A 27806-nucleotide genomic window follows, 5' to 3' on the forward strand; every position below is an offset into this window, starting at 1 on the left:
GTGAGAAGGCAGACTCAGAGGGCAGAACAAACACCTAGCTGTGGGAGGGTCACCCACCTGGGGGAGGGGCTACTGCCCTTTGTGATGTCATGAAGGGAACATCTCCAAACAACATGTTTGAGCACACATTTTCTGTAAAGTGGAGCAGACAGAAGACAGAGAGGATGGACTTTTCTCATCATTGGGGGGTTTGGAGACAGACATGTTGGAGGAAGATGGAGGAGTTTGTTTTTATCTTATTTTAATGTTTTAAATTAGAAATAAAGCCGTTTCTTCCTTTGATTCATCTTCACGGGACCTTGAAATGAAATACTTTTTTCTTCCAGGAATCAAATGGACTCTGAACAACCCTGGACTCAACTCATGTAGGTTTATTCATTACCTATTTCACGTTTGAAGGTATCTGGTTTTATAATCCAATATTCCCCACCTGGAAGACAAACTGATCAACACTTTGTCAAAGAATCACAGAGGCTGCAGCAACGTGATGAACACGGTGCTTAAACTGCTTGCATGCTGTAGAGGGCGCTCTGAGCGGAGCTGCTCTCTTCGTTAGCCGCTGACAGCTCGCCAATCAGAGCGCACACGCCCTCTCCTGTCAGGACTTCCTGATCCTGCTCGTCTGACGCCAGTGTTTGAGGCAGCCATGGGAAGAAAAGACGTCTGAAGTCAGTTCAATAAAAAATCTGTTTTATTGAGTAATAAATGAAGACGACGACGACTTCTGGACCCGTCACCTGAAAGTCAGTGAAAGAAGAAGAAAGAGGCGGGGCAGAGAGTTCAGAGAGGTCACGTGGTCTACAGTTCATGAAGGATCACTTCACATCTTTAACTTTCCAAAAGGATATTCCCCTTTAAGGATACACATGGCTCTGCTGGGCCTCAAGGCCTCTGCAGCTCAACTACAGCAGGTGTAAACACAGAGGTGAGAAGAAGGTTCAGTACACGCGCAGAGGTCAGAGGTCACAGTGCGGTCCCGGCTGGCTCACCTGCAGAGCTCATCGTTGTTTGGCTCCTCTCTTGGGTTCTGTGCTGTCCGGTTTGGGTCGTGCAGATCTGGCAAACTGCTGCAGAGTTACAGTTAAGGACTGCACACGGTGAAAGATTCAAACAGGTCAAAGGTTCAAATTCACTCAGCAAGCAGCTTCTTCTTCTTCTTCTTCACGCAGGATCTTTAAATTTCCCTAAAAGGTTTGTTCCTTCCACCTTCGCTAAAGGTTGCTGGTTTGATCCCCGACAGGCCGCGGGTGTCAGGGCATGTTTTCACATCATGTTGATGAACATGAAAGTGAAGAGTTTAAAAAGAGGACACAGAGTGAAGTCAGCTTCAGTCTGAACATTTAAATCACATTCACACCGTACCTCCTCCTCCTCCTCCTCCTCCTGTCATGGCAGCAGAACCTGAACGCCACAGGCTTCAGACAGCTGGCCTCCTTCTGAGTGTCATTTAAGAGAAAAGCCAGACGGACAGAAAGTGGAGGAGCAGGGTGTCTGGATCTCCTCAGGTTGAGCACAGACTGAACTTCAAAGAGGTTTCATCATGCAGTCTGAGGCCAGCACTGAAAGAATCATGACAGTGAATCTGAGCTGGGATTGGCTGAAGGCTTTAAAAAGCACCAGGAGGAAGCTTCACTCCACCTTCTGTTCGAGTTTATAAACCTGATCAGAGCTCATGAGCACGCTGAGACAAGAGCTCCAACACTAACACGCCGTCCAAACCAGAGCTACGAGGTCACATGGTCCTGCATTAACACGCCGTCACAGGACGAACCATGTTCCATCAGACAGGTTGAAAAGGAGGAGGAGCAACTATCAGGAGGAGTGGGTGGAGCTTTTCAAGCCTCTGCTATATTTGCAAACAAGCGTTCCTGTAATATGATTTGCATGTGTGTGTGTGTGTGTGCGTGTGCGTGTGTGTGTGTAATAACAGGTAACATGTGTCTGTCGGGGATTAAAGGATACCACCACGAGGGGTTTGTCAAACAGGACGTAGCCGTTGGTTTCCCGCAGGGCTTTCTCTGCACTCCGCTCACTGGGGAGTCCCACGAAGGCCTGTCCTTTCATCCGGCCCTCCTTCATTAGCACAACGTCAAACCTGAGGAGAAAGCAAACAGGGTCAGCTGTCAGAACCAGAACCAGGCCGGGCTGGAGTCTGAGCAGAGCCAACATTACACCCAGGCTGTTCACACCTTCTGTCTTTTACTTTGAAAGGATTGTGCAGGAAGCTTGGGGAAGAGAGAGAGGGAGAGGACGATGTTGTATTTCGTTTTAAATAGTTATTTTATTAAATTAGTTCCTCCCACGCTGTGTGACAAAACACATCAGTCCAATTATCCAGATATTTTTAACAGTGCATTTCTCGGTTTTTTTTCATGGATATTTGAGAATCAGTCATTTGGTGTTGCTGCTCGAGTCTTCACAAAGAGGCCACGCTCCTCTGTTTTCTTCTCTGATACGGCTGATTGGACTCAACATGATCTGTGTTTTCTCTTCTTCTTGTCAGACAACAAGTCTGAACTCATAACTCAAGCTCTGCTCATAAATGCTTCTCTCAAGCCGCCATGTTGACCTATACTTAAAGACTGTGATGTCAAACCAACACAAACACAGATAGATGGCTCTTCTGACATTTCAGAGAAGACGTCAGCGTCTGACGGGACGGAACAATACTTCACTTTCCTGCAGCTTATGAACCGTCCCTCGCTCGTGTGTGCGGGCGTGTTCTTAGCTCCGCCCTGTCAAACACACAGGTGTGATTTTACACTTCAGGTGTGATGAGCAGCTCGGGGGTCAGGTGCTGCTCCAAACACGCTGGGAGCAGCGAGGTCTTTAGCTAACAGAGCTCTCTCCGTTAAACTCTGCTCCGACGCGAGGGGGGAAATCCTCCTGCTTGATTTGATTGGCTGCTTTGAAGAACGCTGTCTGCAGCTGAAAAGTTTAAAACACCTTTAAACTTTAATGTGCGCACAAAAAAAAATAAAGCTATAAAAATGCACGTTGCAGATCAGAAGAGAGCGCCGTACCTGCGGACAGCGTGTGTGTGTGTGTGTGTGTGTGTGTGTGTGTGTGTGTGTGTGTGTGTGTGTGTGTGCGTGTGAGATCGGGCCCTGGAGACCCTTTGGGAAGGTAAAGCCCTATCTTCCTTTTCAGCCGGTCAGGAAGTCCGGTGACCACATGACTAATCTGCGCCCACACGCTCCATCAGAGCGCTGCGCTCAACACGCCCCGTCCACAGCAGCCAGTTTTTACTGTATAGCACGTCTGTGATGAGCACAGGTAAACTGTCAGTGAAATGCATGCTGGGACGTCTGAGGATGCCGATGAACAGTATGGCCTGTGGTGCTTCTGATCTTTGTGACTCTGGCTTCTAACTTTTCCTGCAGTCTGCGTTCAGAGTCTGTCCCTGGTCTGATGACTCAGGTCGAATATTCATTTCAGCTTGTGCTGATGCACAAACTTAAAGTGTCCCTGGTGGTCCCTGCGTCCGGTTAGATTCTTATTAATATCACAGGTCTCAGTCAGCACGAATCGCAGAATAACTCTCGAGGGAAAGGGACAAATTACTGGAGTCAAAAACAGCTCCTGACGGGGCGCCAACGTATGGAGGCTGCAGCCTTCACAGCAGCCCGCGTTGGGGTCTGACCTGTGACTACCCCCCCCCCCCCCCCCCCCCCCCCCCCCCCCCCCCGTCTCTACTATCACAACATGAAACAATAATGAGCTCCTGACAGGGAGTCAGGATGACGTGCACATACATGTTCCTCTCCTCCTCTGACGACGGGTTGATGTATCGCCCGTAGATGTATTTCAGGTCCTGGGGGAGACATGAAGGACAACAAAGCAATGATTCATTTTCTGCAGAAGATGCACAAGAAGCAATCAATGACACTGAATTTTTCACTGGATGATGAAGCTGTAAAAAAAAGAGCTTGAAGTGCACGCACTTTCTCCCCTGCTTGTTTGGCGATGTTCTTCACGTACAGTCTGCAGGTCGGCTCTCCGGGTTCATAATTTTTATACACAGACATCCTTTTTATCTCTGTTGGAAAAGAGAGAAGAAGGAAACGTTTTTTTATTTCAAAAACAGGTACAAAGCGTCACAGAGCTTTTTTTAAAGAAAGATTCAGAGTCAGAGTGGACTGAAGAACCGAGAGCGGCTCGGAGATCCTCCAGAGGAAACACTTGATATTTCCCTGCAGCTGCCGTGTCCTCCATTTAAACACAAACCTGAGAGTCAGTGGAAGGAACAAGTCTTCAGCTGCTCTCACCTTGTGCTATGGCTCGTGTGTCTTGCTTTGCTCTGATCTTTCTGTTCATGTTTGGATCTGTTTTTATTTCATGGCTTCGAGTGGAAGCAGCTGAATGTCGTCTGATCAAACTAGGATCAATGTTGGAGATGCTTTTGAAACATGGAGAGAGGTTAGAACGCAGAACGCTTTACAGACCCATGCAGAGCTGGCTAAACACTGAAGCTACAGTGTCCACCACATGCAGAGCTGGCTAAACACTGAAGCTACAGTGTCCAACACATGCAGAGCTGGCTAAACACTGAAGCTACAGTGTCCACCACATGCAGAGCTGGCTAAACACTGAAGCTACAGTGTCCACCACATGCAGAGCTGGCTAAACACTGAAGCTACAGTGTCCACCACATGCAGAGCTGGCTAAACACTGAAGCTACAGTGTCCACCACATGCAGAGCTGGCTAAACACTGAAGCTACAGTGTCCACCACATGCAGAGCTGGCTAAACACTGAAGCTACAGTGTCTGACTGCAGTACCCATTTTAAACACTAGGGGTCAGAGTTACAGATTCTGTGTGATCTATTTGACGGTAAACGTGGCGCTCACGCTGTATTAAAGAAGAGAAGATGCGAGATGTTATCACAGACTACGTAATCGGAGAGTCGAGCTGCCCCCTGCTGGTCCTGAGAACGACTGCAGGTTTTAGATTTCTGCACCTTTGAAACGAGAAGCTCAAAGAACGTTGCTGCTTGTTTTGTCCAGGACACTCTGGACAAAGACATTCTTAATATCAATCAGTTTTTTTGTCTCTCCTGGTTAAATCAAGGGGACATAAAAACAAACAAACGACAAACTGGAAGCAGCTAATTACCACGTTTCCATGACAACCTGCTTTCCCTGCCTCGCTCCTCAATCTGCATCGTGTTGGCACGATTTAAATCTTAGCAAAGTTACGCTGATGTGAAAACTTTTCAGCCAAAGCTCCACTTCCTTCAAGAGAATTGGCTTTCCTGCAGTTGGAACGTTTTCTGCCATGATGCTCACAATAAGTGCCAAACTCTTTCTAACACGCATCTCAAAGAGAAAGCTGTCTTCACCACTCGTGTGACACGAAGAATAAAACTGTCGAGGGATGCCTCAGTCTGGCACTAACTTTCATGTGCTCATGTTTGGAGTAAATGGAAACCAGCCAGCGTGTTGGTGAAATGTGGACAGTGCAGGAGTCTGTCTGCAGCATGTGTCCTGTATGTCAGCTGTTCAGGACGCTGTCTCATCTAAACGCTGTACCAGTGTTACATCCTGAAACCGAAGAAGCGTGAAGTTTACCGTCTCTCGACAGCCGCCCTTTCTCCAGCTCCTTCCTGGAGATGATGTCTGACGCCAGGTCGTGCTCCTCGTCGCTCTGCTCCTCCTGCTGCTGTGACGTCGGGGCGGTGGGATAAAGCTTCCCAAAGCCCTCGGCCTCCGTCCCCTCCTGACCGACGTCTGTCTCGTCCCCGCCTGCAGGAGCACAGAGCACGTTCAGGGCGCCATCTTAAAATCTGATTATCAAGTGCTGAAAACGTTGACAATGGAAGGAGCTGAAGTATTTCATATCTTGTGCTACTGAGCTGAAAATGCTGATTTGATTTGGGTTAGAAAACAGGAAGAAAGCCCTCCCCGTCCCTTCAGAACAAATACAGATGGAGGTCTTCAAAGTGTCTAACTAAAGCAGATGGTAAAATAATCGCTTCCACGCTGTTTATCCTCCTCAGCAAAACAAACAAACTCAAGATGGGAGAGCAGAAGCAACTTCTCCCGGTCCAACACGTTTAAAATCATGCTCCTGGATATGACATGGGAATAAATAAAGATGTCGTTAACAGGCTTTCATACAAAAGGAAGTTTGTCGTTTAAAAGTTCGTGATGGTATTTTTTCAATTTTCAGGATCGAAACACGATGAAAACATTTGGACATTTTTACATGACAGGCTGAATGACTATCTCTCAGGACCCACTCAAAGTGCGTCCACTGAAAGATGTTATAGTCCCCTGAAAACCCGAACCTTTGGGGAAGGTTATCGCACTATTAGCGTTCAGCAACAGAGGCGTTAGCTTCAGTCTGCGAGCGTTAGGCGGGAAACAGGGAAGGTTCAGTGTTCTTCTGGAGCATTTTCTGACTGTAAGAAATCCTCATGGTCACACAGAGTAACAACAGGAGCCTGTCAGGGACAAAAAGCACTTCTAGAGACTGACTTTGAATAGAAGCAGGACTCTGCTGCAGCTGAATCTACAGGAGTTCTGAGGCCGCGGGTTTACAAGTGTTTGTCTTCAAGCAGAAACTGAAGGAGGACGAGGTGTGAACACCCTCAGACCATGTTAAATAAAGACACACACACACACACACACACACACACACACACACACACACACACACACACACACACACACACACATACACATACACACACACACACACACACACACACAAGATGGAATTACTAAGAGCAGTGAGCCAGTTAAAATCCGAGGAGGAAGAAAAGCTTGTCATGAGGTGTGTGTGTGTGTGTGTGTGTGTGTGTGTGTGTGTGTGTGTGTGTGTGTTTGTGTTTGTGTGCACTGGAGAAGAAGTGTTCAGGAGCTTTCCTGATACACTCGTGGAGAACTAGATCACCATCCTCCCTCTTATCTGTCCCCCACCTCGTCCCCCTTTTTCATTTAAATGGCTTGTTTATCGGATCTCCCTCCCTCCCCTGCAAAACAAGACTAATCCAGAGAAGCCACCTGTCATAGTTTATCTTTCTTCTGCCTTTAGGAAAGCTTCTGTGTTTGACTTTGAGATCTATTTTACTCGTCAGGAAGTTGAAGAGAGAGAGAGGTGAGATAAGGAAAATACTGTTTCTGTCAGAGTCTCTGCAGTGACTCACACCTGTGTAACACTGACTCACACCTGTGTAACACTGACTCACACCTGTGTAACACTGACTCACAGCTGTGTAACACACTGACACACAGCTGTGTAACACACTGACACACAGCTGTGTAACACACTGACACACAGCTGTGTAACACACTGACACACAGCTGTGTAACACACTGACACACAGCTGTGTAACACACTGACTCACAGCTGTGTAACACACTGACACACAGCTGTGTAACACACTGACTCACAGCTGTGTAACACACTGACTCACAGCTGTGTAACACACTGACTCACACCTGTGTAACACTGACTCACAGCTGTGTAACACACTGACTCACAGCTGTGTAACACTGACTCACAGCTGTGTAACACTCTGACTCACAGCTGTGTAACACACTGACACACACCTGTGTAACACTCTGACACACAGCTGTGTAACACACTGATTCACAGCTGTGTAACACACTGACTCACAGCTGTGTAACACACTGACTCACAGCTGTGTAACACTGACTCACAGCTGTGTAACACACTGACACACAGCTGTGTAACACACTGACTCACAGCTGTGTAACACTGACTCACAGCTGTGTAACACTGACTCACAGCTGTGTAACACACTGACTCACAGCTGTGTAACACACTGACTCACAGCTGTGTAACACTCTGACACACAGCTGTGTAACACACTGACTCACAGCTGTGTAACACACTGACTCACAGCTGTGTAACACTGACTCACAGCTGTGTAACACACTGACTCACAGCTGTGTAACACACTGACTCACAGCTGTGTAACACTGACTCACAGCTGTGTAACACACTGACTCACAGCTGTGTAACACACTGACTCACAGCTGTGTAACACTGACTCACAGCTGTGTAACACTGACTGACTCACAGCTGTGTAACACAGTGACACACAGCTGTGTAACACACTGACACACAGCTGTGTAACACACTGACTCACAGCTGTGTAACACACTGACTCACAGCTGTGTAACACACTGACTCACAGCTGTGTAACACTCTGACTCACAGCTGTGTAACACACTGACACACAGCTGTGTAACACACTGACACACAGCTGTGTAACACACTGACACACAGCTGTGTAACACACTGACTCACAGCTGTGTAACACACTGACTCACAGCTGTGTAACACACTGACTTCTACCACATCTCTCTGATTTTATCAGCAAGCTTTTCATGTCTTTCTTCATCTCTGAGCCTGACATGCTTTAGCATCACTGCTTTCCAAGCTGCCTTTAACCATTAACAGATAACTGTGAGTCATCCCACAGAAGATCCATACACACCTGTTAGAATACTTTTACCTGTTAGAATACACGTTTAATATCCTGCAGAAAACAAAATTATGAAGTGTGCTGAAAACAACCTTCTTCTTTTATCAGAGCCGACTCTGGAACTTTCCCTTCTACAACTGTTCATTTCATATTCAGTCTGTCAGTCGATTTGGCGTTTGGAGTATTTCGATGGACGCTGAGGAAAAGATCAGTGAACTGAGGAACAATCGCAAAATAAGGAAAACTCCTGGAGGGAACAAGTCAGGTAGAAATGTGACGGCAGAGACCTTTACCTTTGCCGCCATCATCGGGCTGACCCCGCCCACTTCCCTCCATCATGGCTGCCACCTCAGGAACCGAAATGTGGAACTCGATTTTCTTGGGCCCGGCGGGCTGAGGCTGCTCGAACACGTCGGAGGGCTGCAGCACGGGAGCACTGAGGACAGACAAACAGTAAAGGTCCAGTACAGATATTTCCCAGCATGCTCAGGGGTGTGTGTATTTATAGGTAACAGAGTTAAGGGAGTCTCTGTGTTTATGAGGAGGACTTATTGTCTGGAGGGTTTCTGTCTTCGCTGCCTGTGATGAATGTGTGGACGAGCCGTGCGTGAGGACGCTGCATGCATGAGCGGCTCGCCGTACCTCTGAGAGTCTGGTTTGGGAGCATAGAGCAGATCCTTGATCCGGGGTTTCTTTCTCTTTGAAGCGGTTTTTGGTCTCAGGGGTCTCTTGCACGCTTGGTTGACCAGACCCATCAGACGAACAATCCTGAAATAAAGCAAGCACGGGGATGAAGGGGGAGAGAAACATCTGCCTCAGTAAAGTGCATCTGACACATGTATGAAATCCTCCAATTGACTGGTACGGATCAGTTGACGTGGCGTTCCTCACCTCTCCTTGTCCTCGTCGTCCTCACTCTCATACTCTGATTCCTCCTCACTGGACAGTTCCATCTCCTCCTCAGGTAAAGGAGGGAAGTCAGGTGGGAAAGGGGGGGGCATGGGCATGGGCGGGGCTGGCGGCAGGAACTCGTACTGCAGAAAACAACAGTGGACCTTGAGAACTACATCTCAGGGCTTTTCCTTACATACATGCATGTGAGGGAATAGTGTTCTCGTACTTTTATTTATAACCCCACTCACATTTCTGCACTGGATGATTAAAGTAAAAGGCTTCATTTTTCTGGAGGCACAGGAGAGCAGTTTGAGGTAATGAGCATGAAAACTAAATCAATAAGCTGCTGATCGCTGAGGGAGCAGCCCACTTTCTTCACTTTACATTTTACACCATTTCTCCTGCAGCTCAACATACCAGCCTGATTTAACTACACGCACCAATCAGAGAGCTGCTCTCTTCCTGTGCGATCATGAAGGAAACCTGCTGTGTTGAAGCTTCTCTGACAACAATGCAGCAGCCAGTATGTCCTCCTTCTAACTTTAGATTCTGCTCCTGAATGCTCTGGATCTGATTGGACCAGAGAAGGTAGGCGGGGCTTTGAAGGCCGTTTTGGACGCCCCTGGGTTTGCCAGATATGAGAGCAGTTATCAGGTGAACAGGTGTTGCAGCGATGGAAGCGGGCAGTGGAACTGCTTCAGATAGAAGTGATTGTACCCGAGCTAAAAAGCCTCTGCATGTTTCTAATAAGCTCCAGCAGCAGAAAGCTGCTCAAACTAGGATCAATGTTGGAGATGAAACATGGAGAGAGGTTAGAACGCAGAAAGCTTTACAGACCCATGCAGAGCTGGCTAAACACTGAAGCTACAGTGTCCACCACATGCAGAGCTGGCTAAACACTGAAGCTACAGTGTCCACCACATGCAGAGCTGGCTAAACACTGAAGCTACAGTGTCCACCACATGCAGAGCTGGCTAAACACTGAAGCTACAGTGTCCACCACATGCAGAGCTGGCTAAACACTGAAGCTACAGTGTCCACCACATGCTGACTTGTGTGAGCATCCACTGTAGGATCGGGAACAAAGAGTTATACTTTCTATGTTTCTGTTTATTTTAAGCTGCTAACATTTTATTTTGGATCTGAACTGTCCAGAATAAGCCTGAAAAAAAAATCTATTAACTGGTATCTAAATCCTTTAAAAAGGTGTGAAGCCGGGGCGCGCTGGTGGCGCAGCGGTAGCGCGTGGCCCATGTATCGAGGCTCAGTCCTTGCGCGGGCTGCCCGGGTTCCCGTCCGGCCTGTGGCTCATTTCCCGCATGTCTCTCCCTGATTTCCGCCTCTATCCACTTTCCTCTCTATAATAAAAGGCATAAAGGCCAAAAATACATCTTTAAAAAAAAAAAAAAGAAGGTGTGAAGCCAGCAGTGAGCTCACCAGGGGGGGTCTGGCAGTGACGGGGCCAAACGGACATGGTAGATTCATCTTGTTCATCAGATGGAGTACCTGTGTAAATGAAGACATGAGCATTAGTACAGAGATGTCTCTCCAGATTCCTCCTCGGAGCTGCGTGGGAGCAGCTCGTATAAATAAACTGCCTGGAACTCAGGCTCCATATGCAAAACAGATGGCAAGGCTTTCTGCATCTTCACTTAAAATACTGGGATCAAGGTGAGACTGGGGCTGGAGTGAGATAGCAGCAGTGACGCTGAGCGTGAGGACGACCTCTCTCTGCGGCGCTCCAGCACCACCAAGACGCCAACGCTGGAAATAGCAGCGCTGCACAGCTCCCAGGGAAATGTTAAACTCATAACTCATGCCTCCCACTTACAGTTTATTATTAATACTTGCTCCCCAAATTGAAATTTAAAAGGCAAATGTTTGCTGTTTGATCTTTAAGAGGTTGGATGCAGTTCAAACACCTCTGGGACATTTTTTCTACATTCATATTTCTGTTTTTATGACGTGGATCTAAAGGCGAGATGAGAGACACACACACACACACACACACACACACACACACACACACACACACACACACACACACACACACACACACACACACACACACACACACACACACACACACACACACACACACACACACACACACACACACACACACACACACACAGGAGGTGATACAGGGACACACACAGGCAGCTAGCTTAGATAAACACATGATCTAAGGAGAAGCAGAATTCACTCACTTGAACATAAAACTTTGGCACACTGATGAGAGCATGTGTTATATTTGCCAGGACGCCGTTCGAAGGAGGAGGATATAAATATTTCAGAGAGGGACTGGACGGGAACTTCAGCCTGTAGGGGAGAGAGAGAGAGAGAGAGAGAGGGAGGGGGGGGGGGAGAGAGAGAGAGAGCGAGAGAGAGAGAGAGAGAGAGAGGGAAAGAGAGAGAGAGCGAGAGAGAGAGAGAATATGTCAGATTAATGGAGACACGCTCATGAACAGAGCGGTGTTTATTTTTTAAATCACTGCATTGCTCAAGAGCATCTCGGCAGTGCTCTGTCTGTGAACTTGCACCTCTCCAGCTAGCAGATTTGGTCCACAGCTGGTTTGGTACCGAGCCGTTTTCACACAAACACACATAATTCCTCCTGCTCTGTTCACACATGCAGCTCCTCTGAGTTCAAAGCCCGGATTCATCCCAGCACAGGCAGCGTCTGAACAGGCTCCTGAAGGGCTGCTGGAGTCTATCACATCAGGAAGTGAGAACTTCCCCGTCAGTGTCGGAGCGAGAAGCATCATAAACCAGCTGGTTTCACCAAGACGGCCTGTCAGACCTCGACACACGCCCCGACGTCTAATTGGACTCCAGCTCTCACATCCAGGTCTCCTGTCAGCCGCTCCACCTTCACCAGGTGTAACAGCACGTACGAGTCTTTACACTTACCCGAGGTCAGGAGCCACGCCGCTCTCTATAAGAGGAATATTTGGCACTTTGGCTTCTTGTTTCTGCTGCTCCGCTTTGATATTTTTACCGCTGTGGAAACAGAAAACAGAAGTAATGACGTTTCTGATTGTTTACATGCTGACGGTTCTTATTTAGATGTGACCACCATGAGAACCAGTCCGTTTGACTTCAGCACTGCCCACACGTTTCTGTTCAAAGCTTGTTTGATCCTTTTTTCAAACTCTCAGATGTCCAAAGTGAACATGAGGTTAACGACCAATGAGCTGCCTTCTCTCTGTACTCGCCGTGTGCGCATCCTGCACGGACGCTCATTAACGAGGCTCGTCTGCAAAAGCATCAGCTGAAACACATCGTGACTTACCTGCTCGACACAGGTGGGTCCTTCAGCACGGTCACGTGATCCTGTCCTTTAGCGATCTCGACTACAAGCGTCCGATCGAGAACCTCTAACTGATGGAGCCTGCTGAGCGCCTGAAGCAGACGAGACAGCATGCAGGGAAGGTTAGGATCAACCCATGGCTGCAAGACCTCCTTTTATCATTTATATTTTATTACACACACGCTGAAGATTACTCACCTTCGCTGCAGACTTCTCGCTTTTAAAGCTCGCAAAGGCTGCATGTTTCTGTAGCGAGAGAAAAACCCGTTAAGGCCGGACGGCAGAGGAAGATCATTTTAAGGAAAGATGTCACTGGATATGAGCGACCTACCAATCGACCTGCGTTTGAGCAGACCCGCACTGAGTCAGCACCAAAATACTTCAGGAGGTCTTCCTTCTCCTCCTTGGTGAGCTCAGCTGGTAAATGGCGGACGAGCAGCGTTTTGCCGCTGTTAGTTTGGACCTGCTCGTCATTCTTCTCCATTTCTCTGCGAGCAGGAGACGGGACAACACCGATAACAAAACACGACTCAGAACGGGCAAAAAAATCAAAAAGACATGTAATATTTGCCACCAGGGGGCGCTCAATCAAAACAAAAGACAACATTGCGGCTGACGGGGAATCATGGGAGTGATTCTCTGCTAAAATACGAGTTCAAACAAGGTGTTTTTATTTTGATGTTTCTTGGCTCTTCTGAACACGCATGTCTCTGAGCTGTACTCTCAGGTTGGATGGCGTGCTCTTCTTTCTACACTGTTTCACCGACCGTAAAAATAAATGTGACTTTACCAGTGTAGTTTTTAAAATAAAAGTTTTTACACCATAATGGGTAAAATATGCAATTTTAGATCATTCAACTTTTGTATTTGTTGATGTAAAGCATCTGGCAACCCCCCTCTCAGCGTCTCCCGAGCCCCCAGGGGGTCCCAGTCCCCCCCCTTTAAGAACAGTAGAGGAGCAGACTCAGACCTGGACCCCTGAGACACTTGCCAATGTGGTGCAGTATAGTTTTTAACTAGTATTCAAGATATTAAAATCAACATAAAGCTACTGGGAAAGTGGGCGTGGTCATGTTTTCACAAAGGACTGGATTTGATCCTTTCTTTCCTTCCTTCGACCCATCACAACCGACCTGAAGCAAAGGTTCAGGTTTCACTAATCAGTTTCCAGGTACCCTGACTTTGAGCCGCTGTCTCAGATTTTCCTCCAGGAGTTGGATTTAAATGTTATAAGACACTTTTATGAAGAAATCTATTGATGAGGAATTTATCACCAGATTGGACAAATCCTTTAATATGCTAATAAAGCAAGTCTGGTCTGCTTCCTCTGTTTCTATCATGCAGACAGTATTATATATTATTTTATTTATTATTCTTGATTTCAGGACTCTTCATGTCTCAAACAGAAGGTAAAGGTCTTTAAACTCCTTCAAGGACCTCCTTGGAAAGCAGATTTTCCAGGATGTCTGACTCATAGATGGTTCAATATTTCGTAATAATATTATTATAATATTTAATGTTTTTATGTCTCTGGTCTCCTTTGAAAAGAGGTTCTTGCTGTCAACGGGAACTGTTTAAATAAAGGTTAAATAAAAACCCTATGGTTACTATTTACTGCGTCTCTTCACGTTAAAGAGTTACAGAAATAATTTAAATATTATTTTGTTTCTATATTTAAACAGATATAAAGAATTCAGGCTCTTATAAATATAAATCTTGATTAGCTCCGTTAGCTAGCTCCGCGCTAACACCTTTTTTAATACATTTTTAAACTTTAATTTACATTTTAGCTTCCCGCTCTCCGTTACTCTCTCCCTTTAAGATTTAACTCCAGTGTCTAACATTTATAGGTAGATATAAAACAGCTTCATTTAAAGGAAAAGTCATCCCATACCTGCTCGAAGCAGCATGTAAACAGATCCACTTCCGCTTCTTTCTTCTCCGACGGTGGTTTTGGCCAATAAGCAGACGCAACGAGAATTAGCGCCACCTGCTGGACCGGAAGACGCGTCTGAGTATACGTATAAAAACATGTACACGTTTTATTGCATGACTTTTCTTTGTTTACTTTAATCTGAATTTCTTCATCCAGCAAATCAAACAATTAAACTCAAACTTAAATGAAAAGAAGTAGAAAAAATACAACTTTTAATCTACAACGCTCTCATTCAGATTTTATTGAACAAAAGACATGTCACACTCAACCATGAGAGGTGCACAACTATCAATACACTGGAGCAGAAAAGAAGTCCATGTAATCAGAAAAAGGTTCAGTATACGTTAATCCAGGAAAATGCAAAGGTGTCCAATAAACGGCAGACTAAAGGAAAGTCAACAATACAGAACCTGGTCAGGAAATTATACTAAAGACAAATGAAGAGCGGAACGAATGACACACCAGAACAATACTACATACTGAGTGGAGACAACAAGACACAGGTGAGACACATCAGGTAATCAACTGTGCAGCCAGGAGACACTGGAGGGAGGGGAAAGAAGGATCAGTCCTGAAACGTGACACAGAGTAAGTAACCAATATAAATCACAAACACCAGACATGAAACATGAGGAAAACAGAATAAAATGTGTAATTTAACCCGAAGCTGTGACACGACATATTTAGAACAAATTAAATTAAAGTAGAGGCAGGCCAACACAGCCCCTCACATCCCGTCTGTCACCGTTCAAAGAAGATTATTCTCCTCCGTGGGAGATCTTACCTAAACATTAATCCAGGTACTTAAAGGTGACCAAAAACATCAAATAAAGACAAATATGTAATATAAATAAAAACATCAAAATAAACAGTACACATTTGTTGATACCCGTTGACAGAATCATAAATAATATAAATACAATATATGCAGCACAAAAAAATACAACTACAATGTGACGTAAGATGCAAACAACAAAATAAACTAAGAAATGTATAAAGTATTTTCATGTCTAAAAATCCTGTCTGACGTGTTAATGTTAGTTATAAAGCACTCCTCATTGACACTAAAACAGCTGAGTGTAAACTCATTTATTGAACGTTTGAGTGTCGTGGTCGTGTCACCAGCAGGTGTCAGCCTCGTCACATGACACAGCAGCTCCTGCAGCAGGGAAACAGCTGACATGTCAAACTGCTGCGTTTCAGGTTTAGATCATAAAGTTAACGTATCATGTCTTTAAAAGCCTGGAGTCAAACTTCTTCAAGATGGATTTTTATTATATTAAAACTTATTATTATTTTAAAACAATTCCACATCAAGAAGTCCAACACCTCGAGTGCTGAGGGGATTTTTTTTTAAAACTTTCGGTTGAATGTGGTTTAATAAAAACTTCAGAGGAGGAGTCTCTGTTTGAGAAGCTGTGTCCGGCGTCTGTCCAGTCTTATGAAGGTCTGTCCAGCGTCCGATCCTCAACCCCCGAGAAATCTCTCCCATACACTTCTCGAGATGCCTCCAAATTCCTTTGCCAAATGAAGCCTTTTCTTTGAGGAGCGACGCAAGGGCATTCCTCATCAGGGGGACACAATACCCCCTTTCACCGTGGCCGGGCTCTGAAATTTCACAGGTGATGGGAGGAACGGTGGACACTCGATCCTCCTTCCTCCCTCCGACGTAACACACCAGAGCGAGGGAGAGAGAGAGAAGGGAAAGAGGAGGAAAAATGGCTTAAGGAGGAATACTTCAGCTTCTGTTGATCTTGCTTTGGATGATAAAGCTGCACAAATGAGGCGTCGTCCTGAATGGCTGGTTAATGAGAGTCTGAAGAAGGCCTCGGATTCTGTCAGCGGGACATTATAAAGTACAAAGCAGTCGAACACTGATGTTTGTATTTGTAGTCATTAAGCTGATGAGCGATGAGCGCGTGCTCTTTGAGAGTTCATCATAAGTAACGTTTGATTCTTTTCTTCAGGTCTCTCAAGCTGCTTAACTATAAAATGAATCTCAATATTCAGAGTGACTTCCAGGTAGAAAACCCGTGTGTCAGGTCGAGGCAACGTAACGGTGCAGAGCGAACACTGGCCTGGAACAAAGAGAAAACTGTTCATCCTCAGAGAGTACAAATAGAGTGGAAAGATTTCTGTTTGCTCAGATCTGGATTCAGTAACGAGGGCGGAGTGTGAGGCTAATGTGACCTTCTGTTGAGCATTCAAGCCAACACGCTTTCAATCAGCGCTTGTGTCTCATTGGGCGGCTGTGGCTCAGGTGGTGGAGTTGTTGTCTCCGGAAGGTCGAGGGTTCGATCCCAGGCTCCTGCAGCAACATGTTTGGTGTGTCCTTGGGCAAGACGCTTAACCCCGAATCGCTCCCGCTGCTTCAGCTGGACAGACTTCCTGCGTACTGACCATGATGGGTTACATCAGCAGAGTCTCATGGAGCGTCCAGTAATCCTTCCCTTCTCAGATTTGGATGAGGAACAGGGTTTGACTGGGGTGCTTCAGAAAACCTTGGAGGATCTGGGCTGGTTCCAGCCATCATGGCGGGCGTTCCAGATGGCGCTCACCTTTGGGGAGCTGGTTTGTGGTTCTCCAGCTGGCTTCTAATACAGGGCATCCTTTGGGACCTGCACGGTGAATGACAACAGCTCGAGACACTGCTGGGACTTCTTGGGGTTAACATCCTTTAACATTGTCTTCTTGGACACAGGATAACCTCCAGATGACCCGTGTCACCAGGGTTCCCCCCCCCTGATGGGTGCCTGTAAGTGCTCTTAGACCTGTACTCAGCTTGGAGACCATTGTATGTCCCATGTGCCCAGCTGAAGGCAGACAAGCTGCCCGAGGTCATTGAGCGTGTATCATCTGGCAGACTTTTAATGAAATCACATTTTAATTCTTTATGAAGATCATGTTTGTCCTGAGCAACCTATAAAAATAAACACTGAATGATACCGTTGTGTCCAAGAACAAAGTATTCAGTCTGTCAGAGGTTTGGATCTCAACAGGGTCCTTCAGTCCTCCTCCAGTCCCCCTGTCCTGTGTATTCCCTGACTGGGCACTGAGGGAAGGTTAATGCACTGTAGACAGTAAACTCAGGTCAGGTCCAGCCTCGGAGGCTTTAAATGGACTCTTTCATGGTCATGGCGATGAATGAGGCGGCGGGGGCCTCCGTGGTGGGATAGTGTGTATTTCCAGCCGCCTGCATGGAAACTACATTGAAAAACTTCAGTCCTGAGAATATCATGAGTCCATTGTGCCGGTACAAATGTGTCATACAAGTTTGAGCTTTTTGGACTTTCGTTCAGTTTCAGTATTCCTTCAGTCGCTTTCAGACAACCTCATATGGACTAAAAACCCCACACACCCCGAGCATCACCCCATGTGTTTCCCTTTGTTTCAGGTCTTTGTGCTAGGCTAAGCTAACATGCTGCTTGTTGCAGGTTCTGGTGAATTGATAGATTTTAGAGTTTCAGTTTTCCCAACTATTGTAAAGCAAGAAAATAAAGCCACACTTTCCCTAAATGTTCTTTTAGAAAGGACTCCAGCTATGTGAAGTGTTCTCAGTGAGCTTCGTCCTGTCTGTCTGTTTATACCGTGCATGTGTGTGTGTGTGCACGAGCATGTGTGTTTGACAAAGCCCATCTCTCAGATTGGTGTGGAATGCCAGAAAGTAGTGACTGGTTTTCAGTCTGCTCTTCCCTTTCGAGCCAATGATGAGTCCAGACACTCATGGTTACAGAAACTCAAGTCCAGCTAACTGTTGGAATTATCTCGAGTTTGCACAAATGTTTTCCACATTTTTAAACTGACTTTCACAAACACACAAATCCTACTTGTGTTTCGTCCCTTATTTATTGTGTTTCATGGTCAGAACTTGTAGAAACCTCTCAAACTTTGCAGACTTATAGGATCAAGGCACAGTGGTGCTTTGACTGTGAGACTCATTAAACACACACCAACTGATGAGTTATCCGTCTGGGTTCATCCTCCTACTTTGTGACCTGCAGATTATCCCTGATGAGACACAGGAGGTTTTGGGGTCTCGTCTCAAATGAACATGGCTGGAAAACCTTGAGACGACCAGCTTCATCTTGATCAAATCAACGAGACGACCAGCAACCGCAACATTCATGACTATGCATGTAAGACTGCGCTAAAACAGCGTTGAAAAACAGAGAAAAGGGCAAACTACCCGTCCCACAATCCACTGCAACTGATGTTCCTTTTCAAATGTAACCGTCGTCGTTGTTATCGTGTTTCTTCTGTGAAAGTGTTCATGTAAATGAACTGGGGATTAACGAGGTTATTAGGATATTTGATGTCAGCCAACTATAACTAGCTAGCATGCTCGGGAAACTATCTGTTCACATACGGAGCCTCAGGGCGGGAAACATTGCTATGGTTACAGCAAGCTCCACCAATCAGAGACGTCCCTGTGACATGCTAGATATCAGAGATAAATCGTGTTTTTCCTTAAACGAGGTTGTTCGCATATCATCGTTTCACACTCAGGTTGCTCGTGGTCAGTCCACCTGTGATGGTTATTATGACCTCATGGCTCATAGGATTTTTACTTCCAGAAGCTCATTGTTGAGCCGTTTGTCAGGAGAACTCTAAAGAACAACAGTCTGCTCAAAATGCTCCAGATACATTTGTTCTGAAGACGAGACGAAATGTCCCTCATGCATGGTCAGTCACTGCCAACCGTAGAAATGAGTTATATTCCAAACCAGTCACAACAGGTCGTTAACATGACACCATTAAAGACTGGAGTCAATGGACTGTGTTTAATTCATGTCAGCACAGATTAAAAATCCACCCAGGTGACAGATGTACCGGAGACCCACGTGGCGTCCAGACGTGCCTCGCCGTGGGGATCGTGGTTTCTGATCCTGCTGTCAGAAAAAGAAAAGGTCAAAGCCTTTCTTGAATGTCTTCTCTTCCATCTGCTCTGAAATCCCTCACTGGAGGAGGAGTAGAAAATAATAGTTGTTTTGCACTTTTATCTAAACAATGATTTGAAAAGGGAGCCGTCGGGTTGGAGCACAGAGGATAATAACGGTGAATCTCAGGTGCAGAACCTCTCATTCCCAGGCTGACCACTCTGAGACAAAGCAAAGATGATGTAGAGATGTTTGATTGGCTCTTGCCAGCGAGCGTTTGATAGATAGAGAGCAGTGGTAGCTGGGCCTTTTGTTCACCAGGGTGGGAACAACTTCTTCCATTTGGACCCTGATATAGTTTACAGTTCTACATTTCATTTAGCAGACGCTTTAGTCTGAAGCGAAGTATATCAGAGAGGAAGTACAACACAAGGGAACAACAAACAGAGGTACTGACAGGAAGTGACCAGAGACAAACACAGGTGCTTACAGGAAGTGACCAGAGACAAACACAGGGGCTGACAGGAAGTGACAGAGACAAACACAGGTACTGACAGGAAGTGACCAGAGACAAACACAGGGGCTGACAGGAAGTGACCAGAGACAAACACAGGTACTGACAGGAAGTGACCAGAGACAAACACAGGTACTGACAGGAAGTGACCAGAGACAAACACAGGTACTGACAGGAAGTGACCAGAGACAAACACAGGGGCTGACAGGAAGTGACCAGAGACAAACACAGGTACTGACAGGAAGTGACCAGAGACAAACAGAGGTACTGACAGGAAGTGACCAGAGACAAACACAGGTGCTGACAGGAAGTGACCAGAGACAAACACAGGTACTGACAGGAAGTGACCAGAGACAAACACAGGTACTGACAGGAAGTGACCAGAGACAAACACAGGTACTGACAGGAAGTGACCAGAGACAAACAGAGGTACTGACAGGAAGTGACCAGAGACAAACACAGGTACTGACAGGAAGTGACCAGAGACAAACACAGGGGCTGACAGGAAGTGACCAGAGACAAACACAGGTGCTGACAGGAAGTGACCAGAGACAAACACAGGTACTGACAGGAAGTGACCAGAGGCAGAGCCCAACATTGACAGCTGTTCTTAAGAGCTCTAACCAGAATAGAAAAATCATTGATATCAAACAAAGCCATCGTTATTATCATCCTCAGGATCGTCTCTGTCCTTGTGAGGAGTGTTTGGACAGCATCCTATCACCCTCTTTTGACCTACAGCCACTGATTGACAGATATTACAGTTATAGACAATATAGTTACATTAAAGCAGCTTCTAATATCAGACATCCTAAACTGATGCAAAGAAGTTACAGTCACATCACAGTGTTTGTTGTGTTGCCTGACGTGGGTCAGATTCAAATCCGGTGTTCTGTCTTTGTCTGAAAGTGAGTGAGAAAACAGCAATCTTCTAACGTCACATTCCTCCTTTTCAGGAAAACAAACCGGAGAGATGATTTACATCTGGCCTGTGCACACACTTCTGCCCTTCTCTCCTCTCTGTGATTGATGATAATGAAGGCATTGTGTTAATGCAAGCTGCGCTCTCATTGGACAACCAATGCTTCACATGTTTACTTGTCGACTCTCTTCCTGTCCCCGTATGGAGAGGGCTCCGTGGAGAAAGGTAAGAAGTGTGCATGGATCAAACAAGGTGTCAGCCACTCGGGAAGGAGGCTGTTGAGGATGAAGGGGGGTCAGAGATCCAGGGTTGAGGCAGAATGTGAGGAATGTTGCCTGCAGACCTGAACACCGAGAAACAGCGACAACAGAGAGATAGCATCGAAGGATTTGCAGAGTAATGGCTCAGGGTCAGAGTTACAGGATGAGTGATATTAGCGAGAGTCCGGGTCCAAGAGAGAATTCACGCTGAATGCATGAAAGGGTTTAGAGGAGTGTCACTCAGAGAGCTTTGAAGAGGAGGGGTTTTACAGAGCAAGATTCAACATGATTTAAAAAGAAATGGCATAAAAGATCCCAAAGAAAGCTCAACAAATACAAACGTTTAGACTTTCTAATGCTTAGTGGAAGCAAGGCAGAACCTCTTTAAAGGTTCCTCTTTTAACGCCCATCAAAGCCCTGACTGGTTGTGTTCTTCGAAGGCTCGTTAACACGAGTTAGAGAGTGCCACATGGATGTCCTTGTCTGTTAGAGTTGAGATAGCTACGATGTGAGCCAAGCTAAACTGCAAGGAAGACAGGATGGACAACACAAGATGTAAAGATGCTTCAGACGTCATGAGCAAAGATTGGTAAAGAGTCTCAGAGTCGTTGGGTTGATGGAGCAAAATGCTTCAACCTCAGATCCACCCAACTCCTCTCCACGTGAAAGCTCGAGAAACTCAAAGGGACAAAGAACACGAGCTAGCATCAGCATGGTCGGCCTCTGAGGTTCAACAAACCAAACAGACTGGACATCACCATAAATAATTGAAGCCATAGTTCGATGTTCGTGTGTTGATGTTTAGTTGGTACGTTTCTCCCAACAGGAAAATGAAAAAGACGCTCAACCACAGACGTTGTGCAGACTTTCACTTCAAACATCTCTGTCCTGTTTTATACGTTGCCTTGACACCATGACACATGCTGAGTCTAATCTGAGGTTTGAGGAGACCACGGCTAGTTCTGGTGTGAGGCCAGTGGTCTGTGGTTTTACCCTACTACTAACCCATCACTGTCATTTTGATTCACTGATTGTATAAAGACTGTATGAGGATTTTTCTCTGAATCAAGTAAATGTTAAAAGAAATCCAGTTACTTACCCATATTTAATCTGTTAAAGGAAGAAGCTCTAAACCCATGTTAACATCCCATCGTGCTTGTAGCGGCAATGTTACCATGGTGATGTTCAGTTTACCGTAAATTCCGGACTATAAGCCGCTACTTTTTTCTCACACTTCGAGCACTGCGGCTTCTACTCCGGTGCGGCTAATGCATGGATTTTTTATGGGGGACAATGAGCTTCTGCCGCAAAAACATTTGACTTCGTCACGTCGGATCTTAATATCAGTCATTTTGCGCTTCATGCACGCACCCTCATGATGGAAAACACACGGAGAAATACATATGATGCAGCTTTCAAGTTAAAGGCGATCGAGCTGGCTGTCAAAGAAGCTAACAGAGCTGCTGCACGTTAAGATGACACTGACAGCGACAACAGAGACTGAGGAAGTGAGTAATGAAGTCATTCTGAGGCAGTGAATGGATGGACTTTTTCTTGTGAAAAATATTACGTCATTTTTCATCAGCCGTGTTACAGACACCGTCGGCTAGGCTTCGTATTGTAACGGTTCATGTTGTAAAGTCAGTAGTTGATAATGTGTTCATAATTCCGATTATGTGGAGAGTCAGTGAATGCACCAGCGAGAACGTGTTGAGTGGCTGTATGAGAGAACGCTGGGGGAGAGAGTTGGATTGTGACGGCAAGTTATGTGTAGCTCTCTGCTGTAAACGGCGTGGTCACGGCCGACAGTGATCGGGTTATTAAAAGTTATTATTTGAACGCTCTCGTCGTCCTTTAACGTCCGTACGGACGCTACAGTATTTGCGGATGTTACCGGTAGCCTACGTCTGTGTAAATAGCTCTTGTTATAGCGTGGACACCTGCGGCTTATAATCAAGTGCGGCTTATATATGTACAAATACATTTATTTACTTATTTTTAGCCGGTGCGGCTTATATCCAGGTGCGCTCAATAGTACGGAATTTACGGTAGTTTACCAGGTCAAACGTCTCTGTTTGTTCACTGCTACTAAACTGAATCCATTTTCTCACATGTACTCTCCCGACCTGACTGTTCATATGTTGGGAGACAGTCCCAGTGGGGGGGGCGGGGGTTTGTATCAGAGCTGCCTGTAGATAAACAGAATGTGAATGTGAGAACAGGAAACAGAATGCAGCAGGTTGATTAGAGCACGGAGACGGTAGAGGTGGCGTGCAGACAGTCTGTAGAGGTGGCGTGCAGACAGTCTGTAGAGACGGTAGAGGTGGCGTGCAGACAGTCTGTAGAGACGGTAGAGGTGGCGTGCAGACAGTCTGTAGAGACGGTAGAGGTGGCGTGCAGACAGTCTGTAGAGACGGTAGAGGTGGCGTGCAGACAGTCTGTAGAGGTGGCGTGCAGACAGTCTGTAGAGGTGGCGTGCAGACAGTCTGTAGAGACGGTAGAGGTGGCGTGCAGACAGTCTGTAGAGACGGTAGAGGTGGCGTGCAGACAGTCTGTAGAGATGGCGTGCAGACAGTCTGTAGAGACGGTAGAGGTGGCGTGCAGACAGTCTGTAGAGACGGTAGAGGTGGCGTGCAGACAGTCTAAGCCCCTCCCACTGGCTCCTATGTTCTGCTGCCTTCTCTCAGTCATCTCACTCTGACCCTGCGGGTGAGAAATGCTTCTATTTGTGTTCGATCACATGACTCTCCTCCTTCACATATCAGGAGATTTTCAGATTTGTGTGAACGCACTAATCAGTCGTTCAGGGTTGATCGACCTCAGAGAATTGCTTCCTGAATCTAAAACTTTATCTTAAGAAAGTTCCAAAGCAATGTTGCCCATTTTTGCTGAACCCCATAATAAACATTGAGTTTGTCACTGCAAACAATATTTTGACCAAATATAATGAGTTCCTGCAGATCCTGAGTTTTGAAGGCACATGATACAAAGGGACCCCAGTTTATTCAAATACCTTACGAGTGTCTTAGTGTTGGAGCACATGATGACTCCTGGTCTGAGACGTTGCACCTCCAGTTATCTGGAGTTCTGACATCCTGTTTGGGTCATTGCTGCAGCCTGACTGTTCATTAGTCTTGATCTCTACCTGCTGACTTCAGTCTGACTTCTACAAACACTCTCTGCTTCATAGTCCGTATACAACATATATAACTGCCTGCTTTTAGGTTCAGCTGGCTTCCAGTGTAAACTTGACTTCCTGTCCCTGAGAGCAGGGATCACACAAAGTGAACCCCTGGAGTTGCCAAGTGTTGTATATTCTTGGACACAGCTGTTATTTCAGCTCAGAGATCCCTTAATCATAATGCTAAAGAGCCCGGTCCCCTCTGGTCTACCGTGCATCCTGATTGATGTTTCGTCTTTATACCTCGCCGTCTTTATAACTCTTCATTATCTCTGGATACGGGCACCTCCCTGAGCTGCTCCGGACCACATGCTGCACGGCGGCACACAGCTGGACGAGTCTCTGACTTCTGTCGACGTCATAGATCCTTTGAAGTCGGCTGTGCTCAGAGACGCGTTCACTGCAGTCGCTGTATGCACGCAGCAGCAGCAGCAGCAGCTTTGGTTTGTGGGGCCACAAATGTGAGACATAAATAAAGCTGATTCATCTGAACAACACGCCTCCCGTAAACATGCTTTAAACATGTCAACACCTGAAACATCCTTCAAGACACTGACTGCTCTCCTGTTGATCAGCAGAGATCCACCTTGTTTTATAAGGTTGGGAATCATCTGAGCAGACTTCATAATATCCCATCTGAGGGGGCAGGGGCTTCACAGACTCACATATGGAGACCATTCCCTCGTGTAAGTATTCGCAGCACAGATTCAAACCTCTGCACTCGTACGTCACGCAGAGATCGCTCTCAGACTTTCTTTAGAGATGTTTTTTTATTTTAATGTTTTATTTTCTTGCTTCACCTTGACCTCATAGCTGCTTTTATTTACCTTTTTACTGCAGCCACCTGCAGCCTTTATGACATCCCCAGCCTGCTAAAGTAATACGTCGAGGTTCCCTCTGCACCAGGGTTTAAGTTCAATCCTTTCATTCTAACGTTAGGAGGATGTAAGATATGACATTAAGATTACCGCTGCCTCCAGAGTCTCGACTGCCAGTCTCCACCACCTCTGTCGTCTGGCTGCAATTCTTTAATTATAGAAGAGCTGCCTTCACCGTGTCTTCAAAATCACAGAGTGCAAACACTCAGCCCACTATATCTGCTCCTTATTCAATAACGTTAGCTTTCAAAACCCTGATATTTCATGTCATGCTTTAACTTCATTACTCCACTTTACAGAAGTCCATGAAAGCATTCAGTGATGTGCTACACTCTGTGAACTTTTGGGCACTACATTTATCTGACGACAGTTCAAACTGTACAGATAAAATCATCCTCAGAACCCATCGGCTGTGATCGCCTGACGTTCATTTATCCAGCTTCAAGCAAGATCCAGAAACTATTGAGGGATGTCCCTACAAAGACTTCCTCCTGCGAGCGCTGCTCATCTTTTAAAGTGACCTCTACAGTGAGAATGGAGTACAAGGTTTAACTGGAGTTTATCTGCATGTGCAGATGACCTGCTATTCCCTGATGGGTGGAGGTTCTGGGGTCCAGCGTCTTTTGCTCTTCTCACAGACTTTTGTTTGGTCAATATTTCTCAGGGCCGAAGCACACTTTGCACCAAAGGTCCAGCTCTCCGATCGGGACAGGAAGAGATGTGCATGGTACAGTTCATGCAGGAGCAGGAGCAGGAGCAGGAGCAGGAGCAGGAGCAGGAGCAGGAGCAGGAGCAGGAGCAGGAGCACGAGCAGGAGCACGAGCACGAGCACGAGCAGGAGCAGGAGCAGGAGCAGGAGCAGGAGCACGAGCACGAGCAGGAGCAGGAGCACGAGCAGGAGCAGGAGCAGGAGCACGAGCACGAGCACGAGCAGGAGCACGAGCAGGAGCAGGAGCAGGAGCAGGAGCAGGAGCACGAGCACGAGCACGAGCACGAGCAGGAGCACGAGCACGAGCACGAGCACGAGCACGAGCAGGAGCAGGAGCAGGAGCAGGAGCACGAGCAGGAGCACGAGCACGAGCACGAGCACGAGCAGGAGCACGAGCAGGAGCACGAGCACGAGCACGAGCAGGAGCAGGAGCAGGAGCACGAGCAGGAGCACGAGCACGAGCACGAGCAGGAGCAGGAGCACGAGCACGAGCACGAGCAGGAGCAGGAGCACGAGCAGGAGCACGAGCAGGAGCAGGAGCACGAGCACGAGCACGAGCAGGAGCAGGAGCAGGAGCACGAGCAGGAGCACGAGCACGAGCACGAGCAGGAGCACGAGCACGAGCACGAGCACGAGCAGGAGCAGGAGCAGGAGCAGGAGCAGGAGCACGAGCAGGAGCAGGAGCATGAGGGGACACAACGGCGTAAAGTACTGTCATGGTCTTTGTGTTCTCAGATGTCGCCCCTGTCTCGTAAACTGAGCACGCTTCACGATCATGCATGTGTGCATCGGATCTTATGAAGTTATGTGAAGAGGTAACCATGCTCGGGCCTGCTTAGTCCTGGAGCAGAGTGAGAGCAGGCCGGGGGGGGGGGGGGGGGGGGGGGGCGGTCCAGGACCACTGGGCCGAGTGTGAGACAGAACAATGGGAGACCGTAACTCATCAGACACCACAAATGACGTCCCTAAATCAAAGAATCTGTTTCAGTTTTACTGATACCATAAAAGAACCAACAATGGACCAACGTGGACTTCAACCAGCCCGCATGCCGGAGCAGCTGCTGCTGGTTAGGATTACTCCGTTACCATAAAACCTTCATGTGTTCCTCATCAAACACAAGATTACACAAGAGCTCGACGGATCCCAGACTTGTTTGGGTGTCTGCTGAAGTAAAGTTTGACCAAATGTTTTGTATTCTCAGCTGGTCATGACACGGCTTTGGATGGTTTTCTCTCTGAACCATTCACACCCAGTTTGGCTTTAATCATTTAAAACCGTCAGAAATGAAAAGGCAAACAGACTTCATGGTTACATTTTCATGCAGCAGCATTCCCAGTTCAGCTAACTGGGAAACCTGCAGGACTGAAGACACAGCTCAGACTTAAAGGAGTGCAGCTCTGTGTATGACTGCTGTCGTGTCAGCTGTGACATGTTGTGTTGTTACAGCATGAACATGTCGGTGAGTTTGACATGTAACCTGTCTTCAGTACATGTGACCAGGGACAGGCCTTGGAATTGTGCACAATGAATTTTTTTATTTTATTTGCATTTCTAAATGGAAGCCAGCCTTGATTTAAATGTGATTATTTTTCTCTGTATTCTTGTGAAGCTGAGAGGTTCGCTCCCTCTTCTCTCTGCTTTTCTGCAGCATACCTGAACACCGAGGGTCTGAGCTGAAGCTCGCCTCGGGGGGGCCGAGTTGGATAACTTGCTGCAGCCTGACAGGGTAAAAAGAGGCGCGCACGCACACACACACACACACACACACACACACACACACACACACACACACACACACACACACACACACACACACACAGAGCGTAGGACAGGAGGCTCTGGCTGGAGGTGAGTGCTACATG

At 46.7% G+C, this 27806-nt stretch overlaps 1 protein-coding gene and 1 long non-coding RNA gene across 6 annotated transcripts; one reads left to right on the forward strand and one right to left on the reverse strand.

Annotated features, from left to right (window-relative positions):
- Positions 1 to 669: 669 nt before the first annotated feature.
- On the reverse strand, positions 670 to 15004 carry rnpc3 (RNA-binding region (RNP1, RRM) containing 3). 5 transcript variants are annotated; one of them, XM_079360780.1, is made up of 17 exons: positions 14561 to 15004; positions 12998 to 13154; positions 12865 to 12912; positions 12649 to 12758; positions 12267 to 12356; positions 11564 to 11675; positions 10791 to 10859; positions 9351 to 9493; positions 9102 to 9227; positions 8747 to 8895; positions 5572 to 5745; positions 3945 to 4039; positions 3756 to 3814; positions 1963 to 2095; positions 990 to 1067; positions 865 to 902; positions 670 to 737 (listed from the first exon to the last, which is right to left on the reverse strand). In XM_079360780.1, exons 2-15 carry the CDS (start codon positions 13148 to 13150, stop codon positions 999 to 1001), a joined length of 1530 nt encoding a protein of 509 aa, XP_079216906.1. In that variant the 5' UTR covers positions 13151 to 13154; positions 14561 to 15004; the 3' UTR covers positions 670 to 737; positions 865 to 902; positions 990 to 998. The 5 variants fall into 5 exon arrangements, with proteins under 5 accessions (XP_079216906.1, XP_079216907.1, XP_079216905.1 ...); XM_079360781.1 differs by lacking the exon at positions 865 to 902; XM_079360779.1 differs by having other exon boundaries at positions 670 to 902.
- A 101-nt stretch (positions 15005 to 15105) lies between these two features.
- Positions 15106 to 27749, forward strand: LOC306834698. The gene is made up of 4 exons (XR_013780527.1): positions 15106 to 15190; positions 19398 to 19509; positions 20950 to 21140; positions 27593 to 27749. It is a non-coding gene; the product is annotated as an uncharacterized lncRNA (long non-coding RNA).
- Positions 27750 to 27806: the final 57 nt, after the last annotated feature.

Source organism: Symphodus melops (assembly GCF_947650265.1).
Source record: "Symphodus melops genome assembly, chromosome: 14".
Taxonomy (NCBI): Eukaryota; Metazoa; Chordata; class Actinopteri; order Labriformes; family Labridae; genus Symphodus; species Symphodus melops.